The following is a 22790-nucleotide window of genomic DNA, read 5'->3' as shown; positions in this document are numbered from 1 at the left end:
ATGTAATGTACATAAATCTGTTGGTCCAATCTTATTTATCAAAATACATGTGCTTGAACTCATTTGGTTAAACATTGTAACATTGACACCGTTTTTAACAGTTCAGTTAATGATTCATTTATTAAAGCAACAACATTCCTTTGTGCTGAGAAAGATACACATTCATCCATGATTTGAACAGAAGTAAACCTGTGCCGACTGCAGCAAAACATTTTGTGTCACATTTATACCAGAGTTATTTTTAACATCACGTAATACGGACCTTATTCCACTTGTTTACGTTTCCTGTCTCCTATAGCTATTATCATTTTTAATGACAGGCTCTCAACGTGTTGTCATGATATCTGTCTGCCGTCCTTTAGGATCTGATTACAGGATCACTAACGTAGGATTATTTCTTCCTAAGAGCAGGCTGCAGTTGGGCGTAAGCAGTGCAACGTATAACAGCTGTTATGTACATGGCATGTTGTGGCATGACAGAATTTCACAAGTTCAGTCTAGCGTGGAGCGTTATGTCACAGAGAGCGGTGTACAGTGTGTGAGTTTGAACAATTCCCTTCCTCGGGGGCCTCTGACTCTTCAGAGCAGTAACACACACACACACACACACACACACACACACACACACACACACACACACACACACACACACACACACACACACACACACACACACACACACCCACACACACACACCCACACACACACACACACCCACACACACCGGACGTGTGCTCCAGCTGTGGAGGCAGGCCTAACAAACTATCCTGAGGGAATGTTGTGGGGAGGAAAAAGGGGGTTTGAAGACAAGCAACAGACGGATGAAGTTTCCCTTATCTGGTCATGCTGCTTTGTGCATTTTGTAAAATAATAAAACATAATCGGCCAATTAACAATCACACACCCCTAGGCAGACTCTGGTTGGGTAACTCACCTACACATGCACACACACACACACACACACAATCACCCAAAAAAAGAAGAAAAAAAACCAATATGGCCTGCTTTATTAACACCACTCTGAGGGAGGTGAAGTGAGTGAATGAAAGTAAAGAATCCAGAGATGATCTCCGGCAAGTGGTGAAGTACAAAGAACAAGAGAGTAAGTTTCCTGCAGCTGTTGGAGAGGGACAGAGGAGGAGAAAGAAAGACAGAGAGTCAGAGAGAGAGAGAGAGAGAGAGAGAGAGAGAGAGAGAGAGAGTAGGAGGGAGGGAGGCTGCTAGGGAGGAGAAGGGAGAGAGAGAGAGAGAGAGAGAGAAAAAAAAGAAGCCAACTCATCTGACACAAACAGCCAAAGAAAGGGGAAGAGCAGGAGTGGCAGTGTCCAGAACGAGTGGAAAAATCAAAGTTGGAGCGGGTGAAGGGCAAAAGAAGTGGAGCCAGGAGGGAGAGGAGCCTGAGAGTCTGCACAAAGATTGGAGAGAAGTGGGAGAAAAGAAAGTTTAACCAGCACAAACCAAGGAGGAAAAAAAAGGGGGTTACAGCAGAGAGGGCCCCAACATTCAGAGAGAGGTAAGGAACTCCTGCCAGAGCTGAACGACTGCATTTCAGAGAGATCTGATGGAGTGATTGAGCTCCTATTTCTGCTCCGTGTGTTCATCTGTTACTAAATATTTCCCCCGTGCCATATGTGTGTGTTGAGTTATGTGTGACAGATGAAACGGGGACAGGGGGAGGAGTGAGTGAGGGTGCCAGGGTGCGTTCAGAATACTGGGGTGAAAGAGTTTGGTTGGGTGGAAGCTCCAGATGGGCTCTTACTGCCCTGATGAGCTTTAGCTGGTTATTTTAACTGTCATCTGGAAAGTCTGGACCCACGCAAGCTACTGGATCACTGGGAGACTTTTGAGAGCTCGGGGAACAAATTTCCTGTCTGACCCAGCAGGAGATCATAAAACGTCTGAAGGATCCATGGTGGAATCAGATCAGGGCTTCTAGGTGGTGAGTCATAGCGTATTCTCTCTGTTGTACTTATAGGAAAATAGAGTGGTATTCAAAGTTATGCACTTTTTACCACTTACTGTCAACTTCTGTTGCTCAATGAATAAGTTAGGAAAATCGAGATCAACTGAGAGGACACAGCAACCGACCACAATCTGTTTGATTTATATTATTTAAGACTTCAGACTTGACTGGGACCATCCCGACCATTTAAAGATTTGAATTGAATATAAAGATATGAAATCCTATTTGAAAGGCCCATGTGGCAAATTGATTCCTAATGCAAAGAAAGAGCATGACATCCTATTTGAGAAGTGCACAAGTGGATCACAGCAAAGCTTTCACTGCACGCACGCACACACACACACACACACACACACACACACGGACATAAGTAAAACTCATTAAACGTCAGAGAGCATGCAGTAAAGCTTGCAGGAATGCACCACATTAATTGATATTAGCAGATCTCCCCCCAGCCCCCACGCTGCTCTGAAAAGTCAGTCATATACCCGGAGGACAGCCACTCAGCGATGGGACAGGAAGTCCAGGTCAAGGGGTTAAAAGGGAGAGAGGAGGGGGGGGTGATTCATTCTTTTTGTGACCTCCTGCGGATCCCAGGGTTGTATAATTCTTCGAGGCTTCTCAGAGATACAACAGATGTAAGCTGAGGAAGATCCAGGCAGGGAGAGAGACACGGCATTATGCTCCCAGTGGAGCATGTGATGCCCCGTGAACAGCAGGATGTGGAGGAAAATCATTGAATCTAATTGTGCTTCTAAGAGGAGTGTGAGGGGAGATGGCTGCGGGGAGGGAGCACAGGGACGAAGGCTCCGTGTTCAGTGTGCGGATGTTTCAAGAGTGTGAAGACGCCAGCAGGCAAAACGCTGCTGTGCGCCTAAATATATTAAACTGTAGGGACGGGAATCGGCAGGGACCTCCCGATACGATGCTATCACGATACTTAGCATATACGCACGATACGATATGTATTGCGATTCTGTAAGTATTGCGATTAGATATTACGATTTCCTGCGATTTCTTTTGGTTATTTTTTTTTTATTTAAATACTGGACCATGGAAAAAAGTTGAATCATATCTTCAAATACAACACAGTCAAATTCACTTAGAACTTTACAAGTTTTATTTCAAATATTAACATTAACTTAATGACTGCCGGGCAGCCAATAAAGAAAATAAATAAAAATGTGCCCTATTATTGTATAGCCCCTGTAAACTGCACACAAACTGACAGATTAAGAAATGTATGCCATTAAGGCTTCTTTTAAACAATAAATAAAAGGTAAATTAAATAGAATGAATAAAAGTTTACTTAGAATATAAACTTTGAATTAAACAAAAAAGTAGGCTATGCTTCATTGTTGTTTGCATGTAGGCGATGCAATGCTAGTGCTTGGGTATGTTTAGATTCTTGTGCAAAAACAAGAGCTGGTCAACATGCTCCCTCCATATATCCACCCCGTATAAACCAATAAATAAGTTTAAAAAAAAATGTATATATATATTTAAAAATCGATTTTGGAGGCAGCATGGCGATTTAAAATCGTCATACACAAGAATCGCGATTCGTAACGGAATCGATTTCCCTCCCCGTCCCTATTAAACTGGTGGAGGTTCATTTTCAGAAAGGGAACTGAATGAGCGTGAGCATGTGGAGGACTTTATTTTGAGTGAGTCAGAACTTCAGTGCTTCAGTGGCCATGTGAGCCTGTGTCTGCTTTAAGAGCATTTGAGGTCTGCAGGTGTTTTTATTCAATAGTAAAAGAACAGACAGGGCGTCAGCATTGGGAATTAAAGTGAGTGCGACTGATATGATGTGTGTTGACCTGTAGGCCCTGTTTATTTTAGGATGGCTCATGTTTCCAAGCTGGAAAGGCTGTGAGATGTTGTCATGGCTCATGAGACGCTGCACGGCTCCGGATTCAGATTGACTTCCACCTTTGATGGATTTAAAGAGTCTCCTGACACGTGTTACATCTGCTCTATATCACGGTGCTGACAAGAGTGCACTGATCTCAGCTGACTTCATGCTTTCGTATAATACGCCCGTACATTAGAGCGGTGATTCTAAACCACAGACTGCAAATAAAAATGGATGACACGTCTCGGATTTCATCTGTAGAGCACAACTGAAGCCAAAATATCCTTCGTTTTAGGTGCCATTAAGCCCTTTTAAGGTCAATTTTGACATCTGTCGAGTGGTGAAGATGGCTTGGAGCTGAGACATCGAAGCCCAACTGATACAACCTACGAGCGACGTATCGTGAATCAGTCTCAGCTGTCAATCATGATCTTTCACCTTGATTTTTATTGCGTTAAATAAAAAATTAAAACAACATAAAATCACAGAAAACAAAATATTTGACATGTACTGTGATTTTGGTGCATGTCTCATCCACGAACACGGAGGAGTCAGGGTTTACGGACTATACTACTCCCGGCCACTAGGGTGCAATCCAGATGATTTGGCTTCACTTTTCCAGAACTTTCAGGTCGTTCATCATTCTACAGTCTATGTTACAAAGCAGAGGTATTTCTACATGGAAAGACTGATCGACAGCTCTCGTATATAAAGTCAGTTGTAACATTTGAACAAAACAGACTGTGAATAAGAGTAAAAAAAGACTAAAAGTATAGTTTGAATAACAAGCCGAATGCATTGAATACATTGTTGAAATAGTTTACTGAACAGAAGAAAACATACCTGAACATTCACTGTTCAAGCCTATTTAAAAACCACTTACCATCCACTTTCATACCCATTATTCTATGAGTAAGTTGATGAAGACAGGCCTCTGGGATCTGTCTCACATATACTTCTTAATAGACGTGACATCTTCAGTAAATCCAATGCAATCAAATTTTTACCCCCGCCAAAGGAGGTTATGTTTACTTCAGCATTTATTTGTTTGTTAGTCAGCAAAATTAGACGAAAACCGCTCAATCGATTACCATGATAGTTGGTGAAAGGATGTTGTATGGGTTAGGGTAGAACAACGTTTTCGTATTCGACAATAATTCATGGATCTTGATGAGAAAAATCAGACAGGTTAAATATGAATATAAATCTGGATCTAGTGAATTTCAATTAGTTTTTCTTTCTAAGGCCTTGGCGGATATATTCGTTGTGCTGAATGAGATTCTAGTTGGTTGTGGTTAAGTTCTGAATTTGAAGATTGTCCACAATGTTGGAGAGATGATCATGTGAGAATACAGACTGTTATCAGTGTAGTTCTTACACTGTCTAAAGGCCCAAAGCCCTGATCACCTACGTGTGGAAGCCAGTAACAGAAAGGTCAGTGTGCAGATTAACAGGCAGAGTGAAACTAATCGTTTATTGTTTACTCTCTCAGAAAACAGGATGTCGACGCTGCCATCAGACACCAGCCCTGAAGATGCCAACAACCACAGCTTCTGGATGGTAAGAATAATGTGCTCTATGTGTATGTGTGTGTGTGTCTATGTGCAAATTCCTTTGGGAGGAGGATGTACATGAGATAGCATTTGCCTCCCTCCCTCTCTCCAGTCTCTGTTACCTTCCAGTCAAAACAGACGTGACAGTTTTGACGTCCAGGCCTTGATCAGTGTAAACAAGGCTGTGTTTTCATTTTTAAAAGTGAACAGTGAGCATTGTACACGGTGAACTGCCTTGTTTGGGTTGAGCTGCGCTCAGGGAAGGTTGTTATCGGCTCATTAGGTATTTGATTGTCTGCTCTTGCTCGACAAAGATGTCTGTTCAGGGGTCACCTCTCCGGGGATCTTCACTCATCTGCTACCATTGTATGGCTTGGTATATTTTTATTTCTGGTGTCCTCTGCTGGATAAGGGAAACTATTCAGCTCCTGTCCAAAGACATTTTACATTTTTGTAACATTCCACATGGCAGAGGGATTTGTTCATAATGACTTAGTTGTACCATTTTAGAAAATATTCTTTGTTCACAAGCCTTTAATGGGAAGACTTTCACGTTGAACAATTAATTTGTTGAGTCCAGCGTTCTTTAAGCTGCTTTCAGACATGCACCAAAGTCTGGATATTTCTCTGAAAGGTTCTGGAGGGGCTGTCTGTGAGAACGCAGATGTCTGAGTCAGTTTCTGGGGCACTATTCTTGCCAGCCCCCCCTCAGAGGGAGGCAATACAGCAGGAAAATTGGAATGTATAACTGGTAGAATACAAGGATATCTCAGGATGAAAAAGAGGAGCCATAAAGATGTCAGCTTGGAGAGACAACTACATTCACAAATTTTAGTTGACAATGGAAGACGGGTCAATGTGCTGTAGACTATAACACATGATTTCTGCAGCAGAAATGATACGCTCTCTGAATGTTTCTGTTGACTCCTTCTTTGTGAAAGACGAAATACAGAAAATATCCGGACCCAATTTTCTGGACACTGTCCGGAGTTCATGACTGAAAGCAGCATCAGTGAGCGTCAGAGGAGCTGTGTTGGTACCAGAGCCAGACTAGCTGTTTCTTCATTTGCAGTTTTGTGTGCTAAGCTAACAGGCGGCTTTCCAAAAACATTGATCTGGCCCTTTAAAATAAGATCTCAACCACAATATGCTATCTTGTAGTATTATTTATATTATGGTCACTTACTTTTTAATGATTTTTTCTGTATCATGGTCACTACTGTTGCAATATTACTTATAATACTTTTTTTTTTTTCATTACAATAACACTTACATCATTCCACTTTCTCCCCAGTACCTGCTTTTGCACAGTGTCTGTTTTGCAGGTTGTTTTTGTTTTTGTTTCTGTACTCTCATTATGTGTAGTTTAGTAGTGTATATATTTTGATCTTTCTTTTTTATTGTGCTTCGGCACTGTTATTTAAATTCGATTTTTCTCTTTTCTGCTGTAACAAGTGAATTTCCCCGTTGTGTGGATAAATAAAGAAATCTAATCTAAACTAAGTTGCGTTACATGAATTAAAAAAAAACTTACATCTTAAATGTTGCTCTAAGTGACAAGGGCCACAATCACTCATTGAATGTTATATTATATTTACAGGATTCTATTGCTTTAACATAGAGAGGATAAAGAACAAAGATGTAAAGAAAAATAAATCAATATCCAATTAATGACGTAGTGACTAAAACAATCCATGAATGTATATCGCTTAATAAATGGCAAGCCAACGTCACACTGTATCATCTCATTGAGAATAATTCACACTGGCAGCAGTAGATAAACAAATCAGTTTCCTTTTTCACATGAATCTTATGTCACTTTTTATTTTATTCCTTGTGACTGTCCTGTTTTTAAATGTCCCCATTCAGCAGCATGTGACAGACATCGTCCTGTTGGACTCCAGCGCTTTGTGAGCTGCAGTGCGCTGAGTTAACGAGGCACAGCTCTGTTCAGCCACCGTGTTTTAAAGCTGAAAACACGTCCAACATTCAAAGTGGCTGACTGTCTAATTTGCCGTGTGCTGCAGCTTTAATATTGGCTTTGTCTCCCGTTGGCCTCGATGGGCCGCCCCACTTTCATCTCTCCCCTCCTGTAATTTTGGCAGCTTCCCGCTGTGCTGCGTGTGTTTCCAGACCTTTTCCTGACTGTGTCATCCGGCCGCCACAATCAAGGGCTGTCTGTCATTATACTACAAAGTTAAGCTGTTTTGTATTTGCAAAGTCACACAAGAGGTGAGCGATCACAATGGATTCTGTAGCGTATACAAGTGGGCCATTCATTCTAACAGAAACATACACGTGGCTGTGACGCTTTGGACTCCATCGTCTATTTGTGGCCAATCTGAATCGTCACGCTCCTTCTACTCCTGTGGACATGTTTTCATTTTACACAGTAATAGATATATAACAAAATAGGATTGTGTTTTTAATCTGCAGCAGATATTGTAGCTGTTTGACTGAACGGACTTAGTCTCTTTGTTTTAATAATACAAACTCTTCTGTCAGGCATTCTCTTGATTTGGTGTGGAGTGCTGTGCAGTGCCTCATAAAATGGACATGTTTTGTTAAAAGCTCTCAGGAGGGAGATTCATTTAAAACACATGACGTCAACTCTACTGCTGCCACGTGTCTTAAACTATCGCTGATACTGTTCTTACTTTAGCCACATTAACCTACAAGTGCAGAGAGAAGAAACAGCAATTATTTTACTGTAACTTCAACTTTCTGAATGTGTCTCACAACGGGATAAAACACATACAACTTACTTGACTATCTACAACTGGATTTCTGTGGCGTGGGATCAATAAAGTTTATCTTATCTTATCTTTCCTATCTTATCTTATCTTAACATTGTGCATCAGCGACATCATCAGCTGAACTAATCCTGAGCTTTAAACAGTTATATAGCATGAGAGACAGAAGAAGCGACTCTCTGCTTGTGGTTCTCGGCACGTTTTGTGTGCACTGACACGCTTTATAATCAGTAATACTTGTGAAATGTGATTTTTCAGCAGAGGGCCGTGGCCTCATTTCTTTTGACACTGCGTTTGGTTGCTTGGACAGATTCTCTACTAGCGGATTTGCATCTGCCTCAGAGATTGGCCGAATGAGTCTTTGCAGCGTTGCTCCTGGCCACAGACTGGATTCCTCAGCTGTTTCTGTTTAACTCTCAGACGAGTGAGGGGATTCAGAGAAAACCACAACAGAGGTAGAAAGAAAGAAAGGAAAGAGAGGAGGAGAGGGAGAAACATGGGGGGGCAGCACTGATGAGAAGTACCCCCAGTTGAGTCTGATGAAAGATAATGAAACCAAAGTGTCTGCTTAAAAGTATTGTGAATTTGAGGGACACCTAAACTCCAGTCTGTTTATTTCCTGTTCTAACAATATCTAGTCAACAGGGAATTTACAATAGGGTAGCATGGGCATCATGTGATTGAGATCACAATCACATTCTGACAGGATTCATTTAAATGATATACATGTGTCATAAATAAGACAATGATCCTCATTGTTATTTATTTTTATGATGTATTCAAGCAACAAACTATGAATTGAGTTGTATAAAATGTTTTTTAAGTTTCTTATCTCAAACATCTTTAAGTCATCCCACTTTGTCATTTATGATTGATAATGTGGGACAGCCAGTTTTGGATAATCTGTGACAGTCATTTGAGTTCTTTAAATGGTAAATGGTAAATGGATTTGTATTTATATAGCGCTTTTCTAGTCTGATGATGACCACTCAAAGCGCTTTACAGTACAGTTTCACATTCACCCATTCACACACACATTCATACAGTGCATCTTCTTGCAGCACTTTGTTATTCTATGGGGGGCTATTGAGGGTTCAGCATCTTGCCCAAGGACACTTCGGCATGCAGATGGTTCAGACTGGGGATCGAACCGCCGACCTTCAGGTTGGAGGACGACCACTCTACCAGCCACAGCCGCCCGTAAATGGGGGAAGTATGCATTTAGGGACTGAAGTAAAAAACTAAAAGATAAACTACAGAGATTAATGTCTACAGTTGTCAGACAGGAGTTAATGGTAAATACAGTCTCTCCCTGTCTGTTTAAACTGAGAATTAGCACATAATCAGGTTATTCCCTGGGACAGAGATGATCCAAAAAGCACAGAAGAGTCTGTTCTGTGTGCAGCAGTGGGTTTCATGAAACATGTGGAGAAGACAATGGGCTGATCCATGATGATGGTCTCTCACCTGCAAGGACTGTTTGTTCCCTGCATAGCCCCAAAAGACCTAATGAATAATCTGTTTTGAATGTTGAATTTGATTTGATAACACGTGGTAAGAATGTTCTTTTATTTAGGATAGGGTTCTTTATGAACAGGAAAATGGGCTTTTGTATGTCAATATGAATTTTCTTACCCAGCTCCCCGTCGTTTTTTTCATATGGCTTTTATTCATAAAGAAAGGTGATTTCGTTTTATAAATTTTTTTAAAGCCCAACACAAATGTCCCAGATTACAAAGTGACCTGTCCCAGATGATCCAATTCAGGCAGAATTTAATTTTTTGGCCAAAGACCACTAAAAGCTGTACCATGTCTCCTCTAAGTATGATATCTCCATTCTTTCTTCTGTTGTGGTTAGAAAACACCCGAAGGATTACAGAGGGGTATCATATGTCGATCCAATGTGTAAAACAGATTTCGGAATAAGTCAATGATGTCAAAGCTGCAAAAAATGTAACTGAATTCACATTGAGTTCTCTAACTGCTGTCTTTGAAAGCTGTAAATCATTTTAACAATTTAGGGGTTGTTTTTGTACATAATCTATTTTTAACGACCTTAAAATATGTGACACTTATTTGTGTGTGGTATGGAAAACAATATATGTCCTCACAAGGGTGAAAACAAAGGAACAGAGAAAAATATTCAAATGGCAAATATGTTTGTCATATACCTTAAACAATGCTTAAAAACATAAAATAAAAAAGCTTTCAAAACTTGAAAGTAAGAAAATAACAACTGAATCAAGCATACGTTGATATTCTGTGGCAGAAAACATGCAAATGTGTTTGATAAAGGCAGTTAGCAACACCAACTTGTTTCAACATATAAAGCCGTGACTGACTGACCTATCCCATGCACTTACATTTAATGAAGCACTAATTAAGAGAACAGGATCGAAGAGCTTTCAATTAGAGGTAAAATACGAAGATTCAGGTCGTTGGTAGAACAGTCTGACAAACAGAGAGTCATTGTGGAGAACTGCACATGAGACTGAGCAGTTGTTGTGACTCTGGGGAATGAAACTTTATCTGGCAGAGAATCTGGCAAAGAAAAAAAATAAGTAAAGTAAAAGCATTGTAGCATCCAAAAGCCAAAGGCATCCAGAAACCAGGGAAAGCTGTGCACTGGGGACTGTGAGATGTATTAAGATCATATGAAAACCATGAAGACAGTCATAGCATCAGCGATAATGCATATTTATACTCATAATGGATGCTGGTGCGGGTGTAACAAATATATTTAAGTATTAAGCTATAAGAGTAAACCAGTGTCAGTGAGCCAGCGTGCAACAACACCAGATACTAAAGCTCCATGGCTGATTTGACAAGTGAAATGTCAGCCATGAGAAAGTCCTGCCCTTTTTTGTAATTCTATGAGGTTTACAATAAGTGCATTGCCTCCGATGATTTAATGCAACATGACAACATACATCGAGTCCAGATACTTTGGAGCAGCTGTCTAAACGTGTCACCGACAAGCCGACGTGAGTCTGACAGAAAGGGAGTAAGAGAGTGGGAGTGAGAGCTGAGTCGGAGCTGATGGCGGCTGCCAGGAAAATTGCAGAGAGATTTCCAGATTCCACATCCACAAACAACACACTTGCTTCAGATATGCTATTACACTCAAGGCCGTTGCCTCTGCTGCCCTCTGGTCCTCCTTTGTGCGTCTGGCCTCGTTTTATGGCCAGGCCTCGTCCTCGTGTCCGCCGACCACACCCCACGCTGCTGCAGGCATCAGAGTTTACCACAGGGAGCTCAACGCCAGCAGAGTGTCACTTGTGGCAGGACGGGGGTTTACCTCAAGGCGGCTGCGCCACTGTCACAGCTGTGAAAGGAGATGAGGGCTGGACCTGAGCATAGAATGTGATCCAGACCTGCAGTCACTGCAGGCGGTGTCCTTATAGTAGTCACAGTATCCTAATAATAGATATTCATAGGATAGTCACTGTCAAACAACGGTTTCATGGCTTCATCCCATTTGGATGTTGCTGTTTCAGTTCAGTTTTGTGCACATTGTTCACGGGGCACATGGAGCAGGTCAGTTGTTGAAGGAATAAGTCAACATTTTGGGGGATACACATCTTCACTACCTAAATGTTAAATATGTAGTTCATAGTCCAACTGCTTTCCACACCATACTGTTAGAAAGGTTTATTTAATAGTATTAGTATTTCCACTGCGTATTCTGCGAGAGGATGTTGGCACAGTAGAGGATTACAAGTACTCGGGCGTCCAGATCGACAACGGACTGAAGTGGAAAACCCAAACTGTGAACAAGACGGGATGAGCAGACTCTATTTCCTGAGGACGCTGAGATCTTTCAACATGTGCAGCAAGATGTTGGAAATCTCCTATCAGTCTGTTGTAGCCAGCGCACTGTACTGAGCTGGGGTCTGCTGGGGGAGCAGCATTGGAGCTGAAACACCAACAGACTTAACGAACTGATTAAGAAGTTCTGGCTCTGTCATTGGCTCTTCTGAAGGGGTGGTGGAGAGGAGGGCTTTGATCCAACTGTTATCCATCATTGATAATCACAAGCTCCCTCTCCACCACCTAGTGGACAGACAGCGGTGCCGCAAGGACAGATACCGGAAATCTTTCCTGCCCACAGCAATAGGACTGTACAGCTTCACCTCTGTCAAAAGCTGAACCTTCTAAACCATGAGCCCTATAGTTTCTGTCCACACCCAAGCTCTCGGATTCTCCTGCAAAAACTGTGAATTTATCTAATGGCACATATCATATTTTATAGGCATATTTATAAATTTTAGTCATGTCCAAACAACTACTGCAATTTTGCACGCTTGCCTCTTTTGTCGTCTTTTGTGTTTTTGCCTTTTGTTCTTTGCCCTTGACATGCTGCTGTGATACAATCATTTCCCAAATTAGGATCAATAAAGTACATCTATCTATCTATTAGTTGCAGTCACGTATTTTCAGTGGCACTTGGTACAATGCATTTTATCTATTTACATTTTACTGTTGCTCTTTCTAAAGCACTTTTTGTTTTGAAAAGTGTTGCATGAATAAACTTATGTTCCTGGAAAGAGCCGGAGGGCTGAACATAGTATACGTGGCAATAAGAACGACAAGTGGTGGTTGTACTGTTGTATTGAAAAATAGGGAGAATTTCAGATTTGGCAGGACATTATAGAATAACAGAAGAGAGCTTTTCCGGTACATTACTGTAGCATGTTGTTATTGTTCTGACCCATTGTTGTTTACATGGAAGGAGCCTCTGTTTGGTTATAGCAGCTTGTGATTCCATCAGTCTGTGCGCAATGATACGGCAGATTAATGGGATTGTTGGTGTGTGAGTATTGATGCTGTTACTCCCAGCTGCTTCCAGAGAAAACTTTTTTTTTAATGTATGCTGCACTGGGGATAATAAAGTCATTTGAAACAGAAGACAGAGTCCTGTCTGCTTTAAGACTGTAATATATGCACCCAACGTCAGCTTGGCTCCAGCTCCCCTTGACCCTCAAAGGATAAATGATACAGTTTACGGATTCACAGAAACAGCAGTAAAATGAATGGTAACCGTACAAGAAGAAGTAGTATCACAAAGAAAAGCTGTGCTGGCTTATGTTCAGTTTCAATTTCTACATGAGTTGTCTAATTCTATTTATGGGCCACATGCTGTTTCCACTCTGCCAGGAATTAACAGTGAACAGATGTACCATTTTGTATTTGCTGTCTTTGCATTGGTAAAACTAAAAAGGAATGAAAACGTATTGTATGTATAAGATATTGCCCACTTTCTGCCTTTTCAATACAATAAACAAATGTTTATTGTGCATTAGATTGAGGGTTCAAAGCACAACGTCCACTCAGCCTCTGTTAATCTGGTGTGAACAGTAGGTCTTCCTCTCTCTCTGTGTCCTGGCAGCCTGGGAACTATCAGCGCACTGTGAAGCGAACAGAAGATGCGTTCCAGGCCTGTAATGACATCGTGGTGTGTTTCCAAGAGAGAGCTCGGGTGGAGAGACAGTACGCCCAGCAGCTCAGTGAGTGGAGCAACAAGTGGAAGCCAGTAGTGGACTCCAGTAAGTACAGTCACTGCCACACCAGCTAACTTCATCTACAGTGATGTAAACATGTAAATAAGGATCATAAATGACCACAAGAGATGATGTTTTCTACCTTTTATTTGATTTGCATCTAAATACAAGGCTGCTCATCAGAATTATGAAATAAACTAAATAAATGTGTTTCCCCGTGGTCCTCCTCCTCCTTCAGGTCCACTATATGGATCCCTTATGAAGGCCTGGCAGTGTTTCCTGTCCTCCGCTGACCGGCTAGCCTCCCTACACGCCTCCATCTGTCGCTCTCTGGTGGCGGAGGACGGAGACCAGGTCCGGACCTGGCAGAAGGACACCTTCCACAAGAAGTTATTCGGAGGCTTCAAGGAGTCTCAGGACACTGATACAGGATTTGCACGTGCTCAGAAGCCGTGGGCCAAACGACTTAAAAAGGTCAGCCTCTAGTTTTCTACTCAGAAACATCTCCTTCACATTATGGTTTCTTGTATTTCACTGAGGATTACACCGGTTACAATCAAGATGCCTCAAGAGTTCCTCTTGTGCATTCAAAAGCAAAAGGCCATTTGAATCTGTGCTTCACTTTGATTCTAGAGCAGCGAAGAACAAGAGGACATCCATCAAAGCAGAATTACATATCTGCATCAAAAACATACACAAGCACTTTAGGAAATCAATACTTGAAGCAACTACTAACAGTGACTTTGAAATCACCAACGGCTACTCATCAAGTAATGGGCTCTATTCGAGGTCTATATTGAGACCACAGGGACTTAATTCATCATTATTTAGGAATGAGTTTATTCCTGGTACTAGTAAGATGATTTTCAAAGGCAGCTGCATCTCAATTTTTCAAAATTCAATTAAGGTTGAAATGCTTCGGAGTGGAGGGATAGCACTGACTGAGCAATCAAAGAAAAACATGAGCACAGGATTAGTTTTCAAAAGATTTTATTTATTTCAACAACAACAACAACCTAGAAATATAAATATGAAAGAATAAAAGGCATTAAAAAAGATCAACCAAACAGAAATCTGCTACTTAAATACTGCTACCCAAGCAGCACGTTAACACAGAGACAGACATTTAAACTGGCTGAACTAACCATTTGGAAATGATAGGGGGAAACAAAATTGAAACTTCAGACAAATAAACCCCATTTCCCCCTATGTTGATGCAGTACTTGGTCTGGTCCATTTACTAGGCCTCTATTTAAGCAGATCCAAGATAACCATGCAAAGCTGCTGCAAATTGCCTTTGGTTTGCTGCAGCAATACTAGACTGTGTGACAGGGCCCTGATGCAGCAGACAAGGTAACACAAAGACGAAGAAAAATATATTAATACAACTATTAAGGAAAACCAGTGTAAACTAAATGTGCATCTAATGTAGGAGATGTTAGCAAATGTTGCAATAAACAAGATAAAAAAACATTAAAAGAATGGTTGTGTTTAATAACTAATGTCACTACAATGAAAACAACAACCTGTGATGATGTGAGTGTGCAGCTCAAATTGAATCCATGTAACGAGTTTGACTTACCATTGATTTTGATTGTGTGGCTGTGGAAACGGTCATCACAACGGGTGAAGCTGATTGTGTCATGTAAAGTGCTTCCTAAGAAAACTGCTTGTCCATAATCGTCCTATTATAGCCATCACTGTGTTCACATTTACAAGATGCATGCTTTGGTTGCTCCACAGCTGGATACGGCCAGGAGGGCGTACCACAAGGTGAGCCGTAAGGAGCAGATAGCCAGAGAGCGAGAGACACACGCTCAGGGGAATCCGGATGTGGCCATCGACAAACAGAAGAAGATCCTGGAGGAGAGAGAGTTTGCTCAGCAGGAAGCGGATAAGGTATGAAATCCACTTCTTCCCTATTTTAGATTTCGTTTCGCTTTTTGGCCGAAAGCGTGTATTGTTTAAAATCTGTTTCACAGGCCTCACTGCCAATTGTCTGATTGGGGAGTAGTGTGATGAAGCTTTGTTATTGTGTGTGTGTGGGGTTTGCATATGTATCCTGTGCAAATACTTTTCCTCTGTTGTTGGCGCCAATACAACGCACAGAACAACAACACTAACTAGCACACGCCTGTAAACCATGCAGGTTTCAACAATACTATGAAAATTGGCTTCTGAGTGTTGTAAGATGAAAAGTAGTTAAGTCATTGTTTTTGAATTAAGTGGAGTGAAATAAAAATGTAGTTTGTGTGTTGAATATGTAATTCATGTCTGAATGAGGGGAAGCGAACATGGGACACCACACTGAGAACTACATCAAAATAAGAACATTAAAAAACTGTGTGAAAATGTGTTGTTTCATTTTTGTTCTAGCTATGACATATACTTATATTATTGGATCCCCCTCTGCTTTCTAATGCTGTTCTACAATGAAGTCTAGTTAAGGATGTCTACAATGCCAAAAAACAAAGGCTGCATGGTCTCAAAAGATGAGCAGTATAGATGATTTTATGCTCCAAAAACAAATATAATTTTTTGAAGGTAGGGGCTGTATTGCACTGGTGTACCTAATAAAGGGGCAGCTGAGTCTAAAGATTTTTAACCTTTGTCATACTAGTCTTAGTTGAACCCTCAGAGTTGATCTTTGGGATCTACCTGAAACCTTTAATAAGTTTGTGAGTATTAATGTCAGCGTATGTGAGCAGTGAGTCAAAATGACAACGTTCATGTTGATGTTTACAGGTTCGCGTACGCTACGAGAAAGTCCTGGAGGAGGTGAACCGCTACGCCCCCCGCTACATGGAAGAGATGGAATCTGTCTTCGACCAGGCGCAGGACGAGGAGCGGAAGAGGATCGTCTTCCTCAAGCAGGCCCTCCTCTCCATCAACAAACATCTGGACATCACTACCAATGAGAGGTGATATGTGCAATTTGTGGTATCCTTGCCTGGGTATTTAAGGCTAAGTGGGTTAAATTCAATAATTTCCCTTAATTTAACCTTAATTAAAAGCTGTTCCACTACAGACGAGTGTGTCTCACTGACTCACTTCTACTCTAATAAAGAAAACCATAGCCAAGACAACAACCTAATTATTTTATATAATCTGCAGGAAACACTGGGGGGTGTTTGGTAGATGAGAGACGTTATAGACTCTATTAATCTGCTTACTTTTTAGGTAACACTCAATTTACACTCAAAAAGCTCTGGATGGCAGCAATTGGACAAGCTTTTATTACAGTGTTCAGAGAAACAGTTGGTGAGGATAAAGACCAATAAATCAAGCTTCACTTTACATGAACAACATTCCTGCTCATTGTGTTATTATATTATGTCCACTGTGATGCATTGTAACCCTTTTGGTCAGGCATTTAACTGAATTGTATTTATTTTTCTGTCTCCACATCTGACACTGTTTTACCCATAAATCCTTTATTTATTCAATTATTTACTTGCTGATTAATTTAATATTTCACCTACTCTATTGGTATTTTAGTATTATTTTAATATTCCTGACTAGCTTTTGACAGCTCGTGGCCGGACGCATTATGTTGATCATATACTTGGATATATTGACTCGAGGATTACCTGATTAGAATTTTTTTGAAGTCACAATACCTCAAGAGAATCCTCTTCAAATTTGGCCCAAATGTTCGCTCTGACTCATGGTTAACTGTTTAGATTTGGGAGGTCAAAGATCAGTAGCCTCACAAATCATATGTTTGGCCTTGTGAACATATCTCAAGTCTGCCTTTAGGGAGTTTCTTCATATTTTGACCAGTTGTCACTTGGACTCAAATATTCACTGGTTAGTTTTCAGGAATCAAAGGTCACAGTGACCGCATGTGTTTGCTCTCTGTGGAAACTGTTTGTTTTTCTGTGTTATTGTAAGGTCTCCACTTTGCTATGTGAAGTGCCTTGAGATGATGTAGGTTTTGTTACACAAATAAAAACTTGAATTGCATTAATAGTGAAGGTAAAATCGTAAAGCAGGGTCAGGGTGACGAGTAAGAGTATTGCGACGAGAATTGAATTCTGTTCTAAACACTCTTTCCTAAATGATGATTCAAATCTAAGTCTGAGTTTTCTTATGCGTTTAGTGTGTTGGCCGTGTACAACGAGCTCCACAACACACTGATGGCCATCGATGAGCAAGAGGACCTTCGCTGGTGGAAAAACACCTACGGGCCTGGCATGCCCACAGACTGGCCTCACTTCCAGGTTCTTATTGTTTGTTTTTCTTCACCAATTGTCTTTAACTCAAGTTTATGTGACGCCTCATCCTTCACTGTATGTTTATTCACGGGCAGTTAAACATGAGTCATTTTTTTATTTTTTTATTTCCATGACTTTCAGGAATGGACACCTGCAAAGAAAGCCAAGAAGGGGAAGAAAGATGTAGAAAAGAAAGGAACAAAAGAAAAGAGGTGAGACTGTTCTGTAGAATTAACCCAAAGCAAGTTGTTTTGCGGGCGTCAGTGTTGTGGTGCTGTGTAGTTGTGTATTTTTTGTTGATCAAACGTTTGTATGATCATTTTCTCTTTCTGTCACTTTTATTTCCTCCAGCGTGATGATTGGAGGAGTGAGAGTCCGAGCTCTGTATGATTATGTTGGACAGGAGACGGATGAGCTGTCCTTTAAAGCAGGTAAACACAACTTCATCACTACTGCGTATCCCAAGGACCTGACACAGTATGGAGCAGCACTGTGTCTATTGGATGAAATGACTGTCATTTAGAATGCACTTGATTCATATTTAAATCGTGTAATTATTGTCTGTTTCTTAAGCTTGCTTAGTGGACTAGCACAGTTTAACCTACAACGCTTTATTATAAATTCATTAGCTGTAAATTTGAGTTTTAAAGTGCCAGAAATTTATTTTCTGGTCTTGTCACTACTCAAATTTACATAAACACCACTATTCTGATTAACACGTTAATGTATCATTAATGATAATCAATAGTCAAGAGTCACATTATTGGTGTCCATGTAAACGTAGTCATCGATAATGGATTGAACATCTTTGAGTTTTTGGTTAGTTCTTGACTGCTGCTCAGGTAAAATTCACATTTTTAAGACTGGTCCATTTTATTATAGCCTTTTTTTGTTTGTAAAATGTTAGAAACATAATACAAGTTCATTTGAATGAGAAGCTATTTAGCTCTTTCTTGGAAAGGAGAAAAAGTGTTTGCAACCTCGATTATTATAGGAGGAATGAAAGGTCTGTTTCTCGCTGCAGGTGAGGAGTTTCTGAAGATCGAGGATGAGGATGATCAGGGCTGGTGTCGGGGGATGAAGGACGACGGGGGGGAGGGGCTTTACCCCGCCAACTACGTGGAGGTGGTGGTGTAGCTCTCGCGAGTCGTCTGAGAATGAAAGGTCCTGTTGGGTCACGTGCCTCATGTCACTGTGGAAGTGGCCGCCTGGTTAAAGAACAACACTGAGCAGCTGTTAGCCACAGATGTGGTCTGTGACGACAGGATAGTTTAGCATGTCGAGGTTTTGAAAGTGTACTCTCTTGAAGGATTTTGACAAATATTTTAATATATACAGTGTGCATTCACCCCTTGTATTGAAGCCATATGATAAGCAATGCTTTAATGTAGAAAAAGATAAAATATGCTGGAGTCCAAAGGTACTTTATATATATATCTAAACATCTGGTGCTGAAACTGCATTACAGGAGTGCTATTTTCTTTGAGCTGTTACATTTACTTGCACCTCAACACATTGCTATTAAGGGCTCACAAAGCCTCACGACATATGAAGAACGTGATGCTCCTACTGTGATTTATAATGAATCTGAAGCAGCTGTACGAGTGGAGTCACTCAGCTGTGACCTGTGCTTCCGTGTTTTAAAGGAACAGGCTGAAATGTTGAGGAAGGTGGATGTTTGTTGTTTCGCCCTAAGTCAAGCCATTTTCAGACATGAACTCTGGAGGATCTCGGCACAATTGGATCTGGACTTTCTTGAGTTTTCCTTTCAAATATGAAAGACCCAGCTGGAGATTTTCCATTTTGGGTTGGTGCAGAGGCAGAATGTAACGTTTTAATTCCACTGCAGAGATCACGTGTGTTTGTTTACATCAACACCATGTTCGGCTCTTTCCACCAAAGCTTTCTTCACATCTTGGTGTCTGTCTTATACGTCTGTGGCATCACTTTTTTATCCTGAAATAGAATTATTTTTCGTATTTATTTGATTGCGTCTGCCTCTTGTTAGAAACGTCATCACGCTCACTTGAGGCGAGTCCTCCAGAGAATCCTCTGCTGTGTTCTTACATTGGCTCATTTTGCAGAATTCTTCCTCAGGGGGGCTGGCTGGAGAAACTATGTAGCAAGTCCAGATTCTCTGACATTTGCATTCTCACATCCAGCCCTCCGAGACTTTCAGATTCTGTGTAGTTCAGGAATATCTGAAAGCAGCTGTACATAAAATTATTTTGAAAAAAAAGATGTCCATTTCATCCCAAGTACAGAGAATAACTGCAGCCTTGTGTAACGGCAACACATTCCAGGAGCTCTCTTTCTTAGTTTACAGTTTGTTATGATCAATATTTTACTCATGTTATATTACTTTGACAATTTGTCAGTGAATACTTTTATGTGGAAGGGGTGAAAAAGCCCGATCCTTGTTGCAAACCTAAAGAATTATGACCCAACGCTGCAGCTCCTTTCAGCTCTGTGGAGCTTTATTGGATGATTTGGTTTCCTGCCTTGGGGCTATTGTTTTGGTTCGCTCCCACTCCTCTCATGACCTCGATTTCATCTGCAGCAAGCAGCCGATTTCATCAAGAAAGCTATAAAAATGCCCCAGTACACTATATTCTCAGCAACAAAAAGCCGTCTGGCACAGTAAGAAACTACCTGGTGAAGAAAAAAGGAGCATTTAGCAGATTGAGAGCCGAGACGTTTCCCCAGAGAGTGCCGAGCAAAACAGGATTTAAAGAAATAAATAAACTTACAATTATCAGAGATCCAGGAACATAACTCCAAATAAATAATCATGGGCCTCTATGTCGGTTGGAGGTGTGTTCATAAGTTGGCCCTTAAGGGCAAAAACCAAAATATAAAGAAAACATGCTTCAAATTAAAACCATAAATATAGATGAACTATGTGACAGCTCCCAGAAGGGACGTAACAGCCTCTCAATCACATCCTGGTGGCTGGATGCAGTATAGGTCATTAATCCTGCCTCCATGTTAATGGTTGAAGGCCGGACCAAGAAGTGGAAGGAAGTGGAGAGACATTGTCCAGCTTTAAATATAGTCTCAGCTTCAACCCCCCCCCACCCCCAAAAACAAATGAACACACATGAATTGGAGTTAAAAAGGAAACTATTTTTAGACCAATTGCTCTAAAAATGTTAAAGTAATCTATGTCTGGAATATTTCCAGAGGAAACTGGTCACTCTTCTTCAGCAGACGCCAAACAATTATATTTCTGAACATGTCGGACTGTTCCTTTTTGAGATGCGTAAAGGGGAACAAATAGTTTTCCTGTCTGTGTGTAATATCTAATCATGCGTTGCTTTACCATAAATACAATTCAGGGTTTGCCTTGCCCTTGTCCTTATAGCCTTCTTCTGTATCCTTGTATGTGCTGTGCCTGTCATGTATATTCCCCAAGAACACTTTCTTTTTGCAAACTGTCTTGTTTTGGAAATAAAATGTTCAACCGTTACACAAGCAGCAGAATAAGTGTTTTTGAACCTGTGGTGGAAAGAAGGAAATTGTGTGTGTTTGTTTGAATGAGACAAAGGGGGAGTTGTTGAATCACCATGCCATCATCATCTGTCTGGTCCTAGTTCTGCCAGTGGATATTATTACACACACACACACACACACACACACACACACACACACACACACACACACACACACACACACACACATACACACACAGTCACTTAAGCCTTGTGTCTGTGTCAAGGGAACTTTGTCCAGGTCAAATGCTGCTCTTTATCTCAATGATGCCAGCACAGAGTCATATGCAGCCTGATATCAACACATGGCCATCAGCCAAGCACAATGCCTTATACCAGTGCGTGAGTGCAATGTTAAATCTTGTTACATTCACTTTCTACTCTATGCACCCAGGGCCCCTTTTTTGTTGTAAATACAAGCTGACAGGGGCATGTAGGAATTTGTTTCCACAGCAGCAAGGGAGATAATGATGTCAACCTGGAAGGAATTTCCTCACCTGATGACAGTTTTCTTGCTTGCAGCAGACAGAGACTTATCTGTAATCACAACAACAGACTCGGTTGATGCCCTGCCCTGTGATAGAGCTATTAGTAACAAAATACAGGAAATCCTTCACAAGATGGTGAACACAGATTACACAAAGTGATTTAATCTGTTTTTATCGATCATTTTGATGCAAACAAATCCTATTTCTTTCTACTAAGGAGCTAGGGACTTTACCCTGTGGCTAAGTATGCTTTACTGTGTTCAGTGGTTCGCAGGTGAACAGGGAGTCTGTCGTATTTTCCATAGCTTCTCCACTTAAACCTGAATCTGTCCATGGAAGTCATTTTCCAAACAGTTGAATGAAGAACTAAGGCTCTGCTTATAGGTTGACACCTTTTGACATTGTCACACTGTCCACTATTGTTTTTTTTTTATACTGATGGTATTGTGTGTTGATTATAATGTATTTCTTATAACCTGTACTATACAATGAAGTGTGAAAAATAAACAGTTATTGTAGAGAATTGGTCTTATTCTACTCTTACTGCCACACTAATGTATATAGACTTCATAGTTTAAAACATAGAGAATTATGCTTTTGTTAAGTTGAGTTTGTTTCCCCAGCTGTAGATCATAGTTAAATAAACTAGCAACATCCTCGCAAGCCCTTTTTCTTGTGATCGTATCTTCCCAGCAAAAGTCACAATATTTATTCAATCGTAACTGATATAAAACAATATTTGTGATATCTCCTTTTTGTTCAAATTAAACTTTATTAAATGATAAAGAAAATAAAAAATCCAATTGATGGAATATATGAGCTGCACAAGTCAATATAATGAGCAAAAAAAATTGATATACTGTGACAACAGACTTCAATTTTTCAAATGAAACAAAAGTTGCTACAAAATGATTATAAATTGACAATATTTCAGTTGCTGTTAACCTTTTTTCAATTTATCAACTG

General features: G+C 40.6%; 1 protein-coding gene across 2 annotated transcripts; it reads left to right on the top strand.

Moving 5' to 3' along the window:
* The first annotated feature begins 1303 nt into the window (after positions 1–1303).
* On the top strand, positions 1304–21451 carry si:ch211-51c14.1 (protein kinase C and casein kinase substrate in neurons protein 1). 2 transcript variants are annotated; one of them, XM_061089866.1, is made up of 10 exons: positions 1304–1513; positions 5314–5381; positions 13517–13673; positions 13867–14102; positions 15372–15527; positions 16374–16549; positions 17731–17851; positions 17987–18057; positions 18197–18276; positions 18870–21451. In XM_061089866.1, the coding sequence occupies exons 2-10, from the start codon at positions 5322–5324 to the stop codon at positions 18980–18982; spliced, it is 1170 nt and encodes a 389-aa protein (XP_060945849.1). In that variant the 5' UTR covers positions 1304–1513; positions 5314–5321; the 3' UTR covers positions 18983–21451. The 2 variants fall into 2 exon arrangements, with proteins under 2 accessions (XP_060945849.1, XP_060945850.1); XM_061089867.1 differs by lacking the exon at positions 1304–1513 and adding an exon at positions 1887–1939.
* Positions 21452–22790: the final 1339 nt, after the last annotated feature.

This window comes from Limanda limanda, chromosome 17 (genome assembly GCF_963576545.1).
Source record: "Limanda limanda chromosome 17, fLimLim1.1, whole genome shotgun sequence".
Classification (NCBI taxonomy): Eukaryota; Metazoa; Chordata; class Actinopteri; order Pleuronectiformes; family Pleuronectidae; genus Limanda; species Limanda limanda.
The sequence above is the reverse complement of the archived record's forward strand: the minus strand, read 5'-3'. Positions and strand labels throughout refer to the sequence as shown.

What these genes read in the sequence shown, in the direction of transcription:
- si:ch211-51c14.1 (XM_061089866.1), top strand. Translation starts at nt 5,322, where the DNA reads ATGTCGACGCTGCCATCAGACACCAGCCCTGAAGATGCCAACAACCAC. An exon ending in ACAACCACAGCTTCTGGATG is followed by an intron (nt 5,382 to 13,516) that starts GTAAGAATAATG and finishes GTGTCCTGGCAG; the next exon opens with CCTGGGAACTATCAGCGCAC. An exon ending in GGGCCAAACGACTTAAAAAG is followed by an intron (nt 14,103 to 15,371) that starts GTCAGCCTCTAG and finishes GTTGCTCCACAG; the next exon opens with CTGGATACGGCCAGGAGGGC.